Below are 12473 nucleotides of genomic sequence, written 5' to 3' on the forward strand. Positions count from 1 at the left end.
GTCTATGCGGCTACTCTCCCATGCCATGGAGGGGGCCGCTAGAGCCAGCGGATCAGGCATCGCCTTATGGCGTCATGCCTGGCTCCGACTTTGTGGAACCCTTCAAGGCATCCTTCGCGAACGCTCCCTTTGACTGTTCTACCCTGTTTGGCAAGACCGTCCGTGATACATTGGTCCAGAGCGAGAAAGACGGGAAGACGCTGTCTGCCGTCGGAATCCACTTCTCGGCTCCTCAAAGGTCCTTTTCCAGGAACCAGAGAGGACAAAAGAAGATGTGGTTCCGGAAGTCTCAGCAGTCCCGTTACGCTCCAGACCCTTCGTCCTTCAGAGGCAGAGGGGGACAAGGTGGACGCCGACCCAGAGGCAGAAGGGGGCCGAAGAATTTTTTGTCGCAGGAACCTTTTTCCGATCGACCCACACAGCAGCCCTGAGGGGTTGCCCGACTGATCCTCTCTGGAGGCAGTCGGGGGGGGGGGCATTTTTCGAAGCACCTGGCACAATGGGAGTCCATCACGACAGATCGCGGGGTGCTTCGAATAATTTCCAGAGGGTAATCTATTCCCTTCATAAATCTTCCTCCTCAATCGAGGCGCCTCCCCGATGTTCCACCCAGTCAGAGGGAGGCTGCAGCTTTAGAAATAAAGAAGCTGCTAGAAAAAAGAGCCATCCAGCACGTCCCCCCAGACCAGTCCGGGTTAGGCAATTACTCCAGGTTCTTTTTGGTGCCAAAAAAGAAGGGGGACTTAAGGCCAATCCTCGACCTTTCTACAATGAACCTCTTCATTGCCAAGGAGAAATTCCGGATGGTCACTCTTCAATCCATTCTCCCCCTGCTGCAGGAAAATGACTAGATGTGCTCCATAGACCTCAAGGATGCGTACTACCACATTCTCATGAACAGGCGATCCAGGAGGTTTCCTCACTTTCGGTTGGGGGCCAGTCATTACCAGTTCAGGGTCCTACCATTCGGCCTCACCAGAGCCCCCAGGGTGTTCACCAAGGTCATGGCAGTTGTAGCGGCCCACCTGAGGCTTCAGGGAATACAGGTTTTTCCTTACCTGGACGACTGGCTCCTTGCCGCCTCCACCAGGCATCCACTCTGCTCAGCCAAGGATTGCTTCCTGCTCTTAGCCTCCCAGTTGGGGATCACTATAAATGACCAGAAATCATCCCTTCAACCAGTTCAAGTCCTGGACTTTATAGGGGCCAGAATAGACATGCTTCAGACCAAGGCCTTCTTGACGTCGGACAGACTTTGCAGCTTAACTCTTCATGTTCTAGCACTCCTTCAATCTCCAGCCCCATCAGCGGAGTTTGTCCTCAGAGCCTTAGGGTCTATGGCAGCAGCAATCAACCTTTTGCCCTTAGCTCGCTTGTACATGAGGGTCCTCCAGTGGACATTGCAGGTCCAATGGTCCATCTTTCAACACCCGCTGGACTCTCCGATCCCCATCAGCAGAGTTTGCAGAAATTCCCTCATACGGTGGCTCCAGTCTCGCGAGCTTCGGGAAGGACGAACGTTCATAATGCCACAACCCCAAGCCATGGTAACCATGGACACTTCTCGCCTTGGGGGGGGGGGGGCATTGCATGGGCAGAACTGTCCAAGGTATGTGGACTCAGACAGAGACCGTTCTGCATATTATTGTTCTGGAGATGAGAGCAGTGCTTCTAGCGTTGCAAGCTCTTCATACCTTTCTCCCTCCAGGGACTATTGCAGTTCTGACAGACAACATGTCAGTGGTCTGGTACATCGACAAACAGGGGGGACCAGGTCTTACCCTCTTTGCCGAGAGGCCATGAGAGTTTGGGATTGGGTGATATCCACCGACCGTTTTCTGTTAGCCATTCCGGGTCGGTCGAACTATCCTCTCGCCTTACGAGTCATCTCTGAACCCCTTAGTAGCGAAACAGATCTTCCGCAAGTGGGGTCAGCCTTGCTGCGATCTCTTCGCATTGCCTTCAAACGTGAAGTGCAGCGAGATTTCGCTCTAATCCCCCGCCCCCCCCCCCCCGGGGGAAAGCCCCAGAGACGTTCTAGTCCATGCTTGGCCATCTGATCTTCTTTATGCTTATCCTCCTCTTCCGTTAATGACAAAATTTTTACAGAAAGCTCGTCGGTTGGGGAACAAGATTATCCTCATAGCCCCATTCTGGCCTCATCAAACCTGGTTCCTGTACCTACGGTCTCATCTTATAGCTCCTCTTTGGCTCTTAGATCCCATCCCAGATCTGATTTCTCATCCTTCGGGATTAGAAACTCCAAATCTGGACGACCTCAAGCTCTCAGCTTGGTTGATCCAGTTCCATTAGTTTCCAGGACTCCCAGTATCTCGTCCGGAGTTATATCCATCCTGGTAGTGGCGCATAAGCCTTCCACCAGGAAGGTTTACAGCAGCAAATAGAAACGGTTTTCCATTTGGGCCTCGCATAAGAATTTGGATCCTTTCACTGCTCCCATTCCAGCAATGCTTGATTTTTTTATCTCATATTTTTCAGCAACGGGCCAGTTCTTCTACTGTAAAGGTTCAAATGGCTGCCATTTCCCATTTTCACATTGGAGACAATCTTAGTCCTTTAGCTTCCACTAAGATTTGTAAGACCTTCTTGAAAGGCACCTTTCTTTTGAGACCTCCTATTAGGAACGCTGTTCCCCCATGGGACCCAACTTTGGTCCTTCAGGCTCTAACTGGACCACCCTTTGAACCTGCAGCTTCTGTTGATTTAAAATTCTTATGTTGGAAAACTGCTTTCTTAATAGCTATTACCTCAGCTAGAAGGGTGTCAGAGCTCCAGGCCCTTTGTACTAAACCCCCATATCTTGTTTTCCATAAGGACAGAGTCTCTCTCAGGACTAACCCTTCCTTCTTACCTAAAGTGGCTTCCGAGGTGAACATCAATCAGTCCATTAATCTACCAGTTTTCTTCCCTAACTATCAGAATAAAGGGGAATACAAACTTCATTTGTTAGATGTTCATAGACAATTGCACTTTTACCTGCACAGAACATATGCCTTTCACAAGTTAGAGCAGCTCTTTGTTTCCTTTGCGAAGCCCTTCTTAGGTAAGCCAGTATTGAAGGTGACTCTAGCTAGATGGATTTCTCACTGCATTTTGCTCACATACAAGATATCTGGTCTGCCAGAGCCCTTAGGGGTTCATGCTCATTCTACCCATTCTATGGCTACTTCTGCTGCATTCTGGTCAAGAGTGCCCTTGGATGACATTTGTTGTGCGGCTACTTGGGCTTCCTCTCATACCTTTATCTCTCATTATAAATTGGATTTAATATCCAGAGGAAGGGCATCTTTTGGCTCTGCAGTGCTCCGGAATATCCTTCCTTGAGGACCTCCCACGTTTTTGGTAGCTGGGGACTCTGTCCCACAGGTTGCTGATCAAATGAAGTTAACTACTTCAGATAAAGAAGTTATGTACTCACCATAATGTTCCATCTGAGTAGGTAACTTAATTTGTCAGCAACCGACCCCCCCCCCTCCTTCCCCCAACCTGGTTCTTTGGTTATCTCAATCCTAGAATGATTTCAGCCTTTAGTATTCATTAGGTTAGGATGTTTTAGGTTGTTGTTTTGTCTTGGTGAAATTGTATAATTGGGCAAACGCGATCTGAGGACTGGAAGGAGGTAGCAGGGTATTATGGATAAGGGGGAGGAGCTTGGAGCTCAGATCTTTAGCTTGGAACGCTGCCAGCTTGGATCCAGGTCAGATCAGATACCCCACAAGTTGCTGACAAATGAAGTTACCTACTCAGATGGAACGTTATGGTGCGTATACAGCTTCTTTTTTTCCTTTTTTCTTATTTCCACAATGGCAAGTATGTTCCATGCACATTCTACTAGATTCTTGGCTTTTGCCATGGTATATTGGAAAGGGTGGCCTGTAGAGGCAGCTATATGGTCCTCTGTGCATGCTTTAACAAACTGGATTCCTTTTCCAGGTCTAGGACTGGCTTTGCTAGGACCATTCTCCATGGTCTCCTGAATCCTTATCCTTACTCCTCCCAGGTTGGATAGGGTTTAGTAATCAACCCGTAAGGCCAAAAGGTTACTGTGGCAGTAAGTATGGTGAACAAAATGCAGTTTTGTAAGTTGCACTTAACAATAGATGTCCACATTCCTCTGTGCTGCAGTTGGTGCGCCTACCCACCCCCTACTTCTCTATATAATTAATTGTTAATATATAAAGTTATTGGTTATTTTTTTATATTATTTAGAGGTTCAGGTTGAGTAAGTTTTTCCTCTTTTCATGGTTAAGAAAATCCTGAAGTTATCCATACTCTGACTGCTGATTTCCCTTCAAGGGCTAGCCAATCTTCTGTCAGAGTGTAGATGTAGATGTGAGAGGGAGATAGAGCTTTGTGAAGCTGCTTGTTGTATCCTAGGCAGGATACAGCCCATATAGCCAAAAGACCACTGCAGCAGTGAGGAATTCGAACAGCTACTGTTACGGTAAATGCAACATACACAACTACTCTTTCCTCACTCTTCATCTACTTCTCCTCTACAACTCTTCAGTCTTACATCAGCCCACCCACTCTATTCTCCCCCTCCATACTGTATTGCACCTTTCCATATTGCATCTCCTAACATTTTCCAGAAAGATCTCTGATTCTGTACCTCACTCTACTTTATATACTCTCAACTGCTCCATTTTATCCTTTCCTAACCATCTCTTAACCATATCTTGCTATTTTGGCAACCTTGTGTCACACATTCTTCCATTATGTACCTCTGTGTTCTGTAATAAGAAGTTATGTACCTACCATAACGTTCCATGTTAGTTGTCTTCTCACCTTCTTTCTTGCTGTTTGGGTTCGGAGCCGATCCTCTGCTCCGACTTGGCCATCTTCAAAAGCTCGAGAGCTGCTTACTGGCTCGAGGCCCCCCCCTATATCCCATGATGCCTGGCGCTAGATACCCAGATCTCGTTTGGTAACCTAACTACAGACATAATAATAATAATTATAATAATACAGTAAATTTAGCAGGAAACAGGAAACCTACTGGAGAGACTGACAGAAGTAATAGCCAGAGAAGACTCGGCCAGTGTTCAACAAACCTAAGGAACTCTTCTCGGTCTACTAGGATAGGGGGATGGAGGGAGGGACGCAAGAAAGAAGGTGAGAAGAAGACAACTAACATGGAACGTTATGGTAGGTACATAACTTCTTAATGTTAAGTTGTCTATCTCGCCTTCATTCTTGCTGGTTGGGACAGCGTCCCTAGCACCTCAATCCTGGGTGGCTCATCGGAACAGACTCTTCAGAACAGTGGAACCAAAATCAGTTCTGCTTCTGGAAGCCACATCCAGTTTATAATGTGAAATGAAGGTATGTGGATTAGCCCATGTAGCTGCCACACAAATAGTTTCCATTGGCAATCTGGCCTGAAAAGCCACAGAAGTAGCTAGAGCTCTGGTGGAGTGACTTTTGGGTTTAGCAGGAAGCTCTTTATTTCTTAACTGATATATAAAGGTAATAGTAGAAGTCAACCACCTAGATAAGGTGACTTTTGACACCGGTATGCCTTGTTTTCCCTCAGCGTAAGACAGGAACAACTGGTCTGATTTTCTGACTTGCCTGGTTCTATGCAAGTAAAAGCGTAATTGTCTATGGACGTCCAGCTGATGTAACTTGTTATTCTGCCTTGTTGGAAAAATTTGGAAAGAACACGGGTAGTTCAATGGACTGATTCAAATTATAATCAGAAGTAATCTTTAGAAGAAAGGAAGGGTTAGTCCGAAGAGAAACTCTATCATTGTGAAAAACTAGGTAAGGAGGACGAACACAAAGAGCCTGAAGTTCAGAAACTCTTCTGGCTGACGTAACTGCGACCAGAAGAAGGGTTTTCCAAGAAAGAAATTTCAAGGAACAGGAAGCTGCCAGGGCAGTATCAGGGAAGCTAGAATCAAATTTAGATCCCACGGAGGCGGGCGATCTCTTACTGGGGGCCTGAGTAGAGTGGTCCCTTTAAGAAAGGCTTTACAAAGCTTATGGGACATGATGCTGGAATCAGATAGGCCCGTATGAAAGTTTGAAATTGCAGCTAGCTGAACTCTAATCGTGGCAGAAGAGGATCCTGTTCGAAAAAGTTCTGCTAGAAATTCTAAAATATGGTGCACCGGGGCTGAAAAGGGATCTATCTTCCTGTTCTCTGCCCATAAGGAAAAACGTTTCCACTTGCTAGCATAAGTTTTCCTATTGGTCGACTTATGCGAGGATAAGATGATTTCACGCACTGAATGAGAGATGTTGGGAAGCCTGGCTAAGGTCGGAAGTGGAGAAACCAAGCAGTGAGCTGGAGAGATTGAAGAGATTGGTGCAACCCGCCCAGTTGATGGATCAGGAGTTTTGGAATTGGGTCCAGGGTCCAGGGCTGCTCCAGAAGGTGAAGATGCAGGAAAGGGAACCAAATTTGTCAAGGCCAGTAAGGGGCAATGAGGATCATCTTGCATCCCAATGTGGTAGCTTTCTGAATTAGTTTGGGAATCAGGGGAAATGGAGGGAATCCATAAAGAAGTCCCTGGGGCCAATCGTGAACTAGAGCGTCTCTGGGGAGGTGTCCGGGGAGAGGAAGGAGAGAGAAGAAATTGTCGCAGTTGCTGTTGAAGGGGGTGGCAAAAAGATCGCAGCAAGGCTGACCCCATTTGCGGAAGATTTTGTCCGCCACAGTCTGATTGAGAGACCACTTGTGAGGCATAAGGATTGCTCTGCTCAGCCTGTCTGCTATAACATTGGACTTCCCAGGGATGTGCGCTGCTATCAGAAACTGTTGGGAAGAGATCGCCCACTGCCAAAGTCTGAGTGCTTCTCGACATAAGGGGTACGACTTGGTTCCGCCCTGCTTGTTGATGTACCATACCACTGACATATTGTCTGTTTGAATTGCAATGGTCCCGGTGGGAAGAGAGTTCTGAAGAGCTTGCAACGCTAAAAGCACGTCTCTCATCTTCAAGACATTGATATGCAGATGGTACTCGTGAGGCTGCCAGGTGCCTTGGACTGTTCTGCCCTGAAAATGCCCCCCCCACCCGATCAGGGAGGCGTCCGTGGTCACCGTAGCTACTGGAGGAGGAAATGCGAATGGTCTGCCCTGGTGTAATGATGGGGAAACCATCCACCAAACAAGTTGGTTTTTGCATGACTGTGTGATCATTATCATGTGAGACATTGGGAGTTGTTGGAAGGACCTTTGTGTGAACAACATCCACTGAAGAATCCTCATGTGAAAACGTGCAAGGGGAACTAGTATTATAGCCGCTGCCATGAGACCCAATGTGTTTAGGACAAATCTGGCCTGAATCTTTTTGCAACCTAATAAGACCTGCACGTGTCGTCGAATGGCTAACACTCTGTCTGCTGGGAGAGTCGCTGACATGTCCTTTGTGTTTAAATTTGCGCCTATAAAGTTCATAGATTGACAAGGCGACAATGCAGACTTTTTGAAATTTATTGTAATGCCTAGAGTAGAGCACGTTTGGATGGTGTAGCCTCTGGCTAGCAGCAGGTGATGCCTGGTGGTTGCAGAAAGGAGCCAGTCGTCTAAATATGGAAACACCTGGAATCCTTGCCGTCTCAAGTGAGCGGTGACTACTGCCAAACATTTGGTGAACACCCTGGGGGCTGTGGTGAGACCGAAGGGCAGCGCTCTGAACTGATAATGACTGGCTCCCAGCCGGAAGTGGAGGAATCTTCTGGAGCATCTGTGCATTTTGATATGGTAGTATGGGTCCTGAAGATCTATGGAGCACATCCAATTGTCCTGACCCAGAAAGGGTAAGATGGACTGTAGCGTGACCATCCAGAACTTCGTTCTTTGAACAGACCTGTTTAGTCTGCTGAGATCCAGAATGGGTCTCCAGTCCCCTGTCTTTTTTGGTACCAAAAAGGACCTTGAGTAAGTTCCGGATCCTTGTTGGTCTGCTGGGACTGACTGGATGGCTCTTTTTCTTAGCAGTTTTGAAATTTCTTGAACTGCTTGATCCCATAGATTGGGTGGAACATCTGGAAGGGATTTGTTGGAAAAGAGTGGAGTGCGAAAGAAGGGAATTTTGTAGCCTTCGGATATGATAGAAAGTATCCATTTGTCTTGTGTTATACTTTGCCAGGCTTTTGTGTACAGCGATAATCTTCCCCTGACTGCCTCCGAAGCTGGACAAGTCGGGCAGCACTTCAGGGATGCTGGAAGGGCTTGTCAGAGAAGGATTCTCTTTGGCCCTGATTTTGTGGACCCCCCTGCCCCTAGGGCGGCGTCTATTGTTGTTCCCTCCTCTGACCCTGGAGGGGAACTCTCCGTGTGTGTCAGGCATGGCTCCCTGGGATTTCCGGAACCACATCTTCCCACTCTTCTGACCCTTGGGATACGGTCTTGAAGGAGTGGAAAAACGGACTCCAACGGCAGAGAGAGTCTTGCCTTCCTGCTCACACCTGGTAAGGGTATCCTTTACCTGTGGTCCAAACAGAGCAGAACCATCAAAGGGGGTGTTGGTGAAAGACGTCTTGAAGGGTACCGCAAAGTTGCATAACCGCATCCAAGCATGTCTCCTCAAAGCCACACCTGTGCCTGCGACCCTACTCGCTCCATCGGTTGCATAAGAGATGAGCCGCATGGAGGAGTTTACTACAGAATTTAGAGTCGCCAGCTGGGAGGCAGTCTTAGCCTGAGCCCCCACAGCTGATGGTTCTTGAAGGGTATCTCCTAGCTCTTTAAGGAGATCCCTTTGAAGACGAGTAAAATGGCACAAATAGTTCAGAGACCTAATAGAAAAGGTCGCTGAGGAAAACATCCACTTCCCATATCTGTTCATCGTCCTAGATTCCTTATTAGGGGGATGGACAGAAGAAGAAGTTTCAGCCAACTCCTTTTTAGTGGCCGCTGCTACCACCATGGCATCCATGGGAACACCCTTGCTCATAAATTGCTTGTCTTGAGGGGCAGTGATGAATTTTGTGGGCCTACGTGGAGTTGGTCCCATTGAGTCTGGAGCTGACCACGCCTTTCGAGCCACCACCGACATCAGTGGATCGAAAGGCGGAGACACCCAGGAGGTGGAGGGTTGGGAACCAAACGCGTCCAGGAATACCGACTCATCCTCGGAAGGGTTAAGGGTAGTCCAGTTCCCCCTCTGCCTATGGATTTCAAGGATGTCTGAGAAGGAGACGTCCTCATAGGGGGATCTCGGGGACCCTTCCAACTCCTCCAAGTCAGTATCTGAAGTGACAGACTCAGGGGAGTCAACATGCTTCCTCTTGCATTTCCTCTTTCGAGGGGGCTCCTCTGAATGAACGGGGGAGGCCTCGGAAGAGGAAGATACACCCAATGGCGTGCCCTGGAGCGCTTGTTCCCCACGCTTGGGGTCTGGAGGAGGGGCAGAGGCAGGAGCAGGCACCATGGGGGGAGGAGCCGATGAGGCTGACCGTGAGGCTGACTGAGATGCTAGCACACTCCTCATGACCTCGAAGGCGCCCTTTCCCGATACCAGAGAAGGTTCCGGCTCCGAAGAGACCGGAATCCTTCCCGGCACTGAGAGAGACGGCTCTGAAGCCGATGTAGGAGCCGAACTCACCTGCACCGAAGCTCCGAGAGGGAGAACGGTGTCGGACAAGGGTCCGATGCCACTCGCACCCTCGGAGCCAACAAGGGAGTCCCAGTACCCAGATCCCTCTAAGGACGGCACCATGGAAGAGATCGGAACCGATGATGGAACCGAAAGGGGAGGTATCAGTGCCGACGGACCCACGGTTCCAGCCACAGCATGCCCCGGCTCCGAACTCAAGGGATGAGTCGAAGGAGGAACTATCGGAGAAACAGGTAGAGCCGAGCCCTGATGAGGGGGGCTGGATAGCATTTTTGCCAGGGCCTGCAACTTTAAAAGCCTGCTCACCACTCTCTCCAAATCATGGTCAGATAACCTAGACAGAGAAGAGTGGAACCAATGACTACGCTCAGATTGCAGTAAGGGTGACCCTGGAGCCGAGTGTATCGACTCCAAGGATGGTGACCTGGAGCGTTTTCGACTCCCTGACGGTTCCGACGGAAGAGTCTGGGACGACTGGGAGATAGGTACTTCTGCTCCGGTCAGAGCCAAAGTTGATGCAGAGATAGGTGCTTCGTTTCCAGCCGGAACCGAAGTTGAAGCAGAAGCCATACTCGGTGACAGCTCCGAGCTGGGAGCCGATGGCTTCGATGGCCTAGAAGATTTCACTGACTGAGTCTTGGCCGGTGATCCTTCAGGTTTAAGCAAACCCCTAAGGATAAGCTTATTCCTACGCTCCTGCAGGACTCTTGGACTAAAGGCGTGACACACCAAACAAGAGTCCTGCAGGTGTAGGGAGCCCAAGCAATAAACACAAGAAGTGTGACCATCTGTCAGAGACATTTTCTGACAGCATGAATCACACTTCTTGAATCCCGACACTTTTGTGTCTTTAGACATTCCTGTAAAGGAATATCAATTACAAAGAGCAAGTGTAAAGGAGAGTAGGTAACTGGAAAAAAATATACACAAACCACACAAGTTACCACACCCTAACAGCACGCACACACACAATATATTATAAGACCTACAACTACCACAATTTCTAATGAACTTTGTCTATCTTAAAAAATAAAACAATGATAAGCCTCTAACTAAAACGGCTTACTTTGAAAAGGTAAACGGGAGTGGGGGAGGGAGAGGAAAACTCTCTAAAGAGAAAACAAGTTTTTAAGGGGGGGGGGGGCACTTACAAACTACCATAGAACCTACTAAGCTATGACAATAAGCGTATATTCAATAAAGTACAAAAAAGTCCTAAATATAGTGAATAAAGAGAAAATATATGACCTGAGCCAGTAAACGCAACCTCGTAGCAGAAGCAGAAAACGAGATCTGGGTATCTAGCGCCAGGCATCATGGGATATAGGGGGGTCCTCGAGCCAGTAAGCAGCTCTCGAGCTTTTGAAGATGGCCGAGTCGGAGCAGAGGATTGGCTCCGAACCCAACCAGCAAGAATGAAGGCGGGATAGACAACTTAACATCATCTGTTATAAAGCCATTCATCTGAACTACAGGAACATCTGTACTGTCCTGAGACCACCTGTTTCTGTGTAATTACTGAAGCTTTGTCAATGCCTGCATCACCTGTGTGGTGTGTGTGTGTGTATTCTTGTAATATATACGGTAACAGGTATCACTTTGTGTATATGATTCGCAACACTTTTACCACTTTCACTATCTATACTAACTTTCAAATGTATGTATATGTTTTTATTTTGTGCATTGTCAACTTTTCTCTTGGGGATTTCCACTGTGAATGGGCATTCCACACAATTAGATTATCCTGGTCATAAACAGAAACAAGTAAATAAATTTGTTATAAATTCGTAACTTTATTTCATTAGTAATTATACTGCTTTTGAGGTTTGCTTTGTTCTCTGTCAGTAAAATCTTTTCTTGAAACTAACCAGTTTTGGTGTGAGGGTATGGTGTCTTTCTGTTCAGCCAGTAAGCTAGGTTTAACCAGGATTATTAATGCAGGAGGACTGGTCACAGTAGAACTGAACTGAGCGAGTTGATGGCCATATTCTCTGATCTGGAGGAGTGAGTGACATATTTCTGCCAAGGAGGCCATTTCTGAAACCTTAGGAGTACTGGTGCATAATGCATGTCAGTTCATAACATCAGGACATTTAATGGGGGCTACTTATGTAATAGCACATTCATCTTCTTGCATTAGTGGTCAGGTGTTGGTTTGTGCTATGGTAGAGGAGGAGACGAGGTGAAACATAATCCAGTGATATCTCTGCAGTATGATGGTTTTAAGAAACTGTACTTCATCTCTTAAGGAGAACGGGTAAACCAAAAATGGACATTTGATGAGTTTCTGGGAATTTAAGTCCTTTGTGACAGGACTGAAAATAATAGAGCAATTATATGTGACGGAGTCCTCCTTTGTCATTATTTTTATGTGATTATGAAGAATTTATATAAAGATTTTATTGTAATTTTAAAGTAGTGCAAGAATTTTCGTTTTGTTGCATTTGATAGCTTCATCTTGGGATTTTTCTATGTTGCGTATGATAAGTCATTGCTTTGTTATATTTTTAGCATGATGAAAGTATTCGAAGACACATGGAGCAAATAGAACAAAGAAAAGAAAAAGCAGCTGAATTGAGTAGTGGAAGGCACGCTAACCCCGATTATGCACCTAAGCTTACACCTTATGAACGCAAGAAACACTGCTCCTTATGTAGTATACAGGTATGCTTATTTACCTTTTATTAACTATACAGTTAGCTGACTTTGTATAAATCTCAATTTTATTTTACTCACATTTTATACACAGTTTTATGAAGAGTAAAAAAAGGTTTCCCTTTTTCTAAATGTTTAACTTTGTGTTTGTTTATTATGTGCTCTTATTTTGTTTGTTTTGAAAGTGAACATTATATAGCCATAGGTATAATACTTGGTTATATC

General features: G+C 46.8%; 1 protein-coding gene across 1 annotated transcript in view; it reads left to right on the top strand.

The window, feature by feature from the left end:
- Positions 1–12473, top strand: part of SCAPER (S-phase cyclin A associated protein in the ER) — a gene marked incomplete in the record, with an annotated part of 4815867 nt that overhangs the window by 2143062 nt on the left and 2660332 nt on the right. The window contains 1 exon segment of the mRNA XM_044077465.1: positions 12105–12257. Within this exon segment, the coding sequence (XP_043933400.1) occupies positions 12105–12257 (153 nt within the window).

This window comes from Protopterus annectens, chromosome 7.part0, assembly GCF_019279795.1.
Source record: "Protopterus annectens isolate FY-2018-M chromosome 7.part0, PAN1.0, whole genome shotgun sequence".
NCBI lineage: Eukaryota > Metazoa > Chordata > Ceratodontiformes > Protopteridae > Protopterus > Protopterus annectens.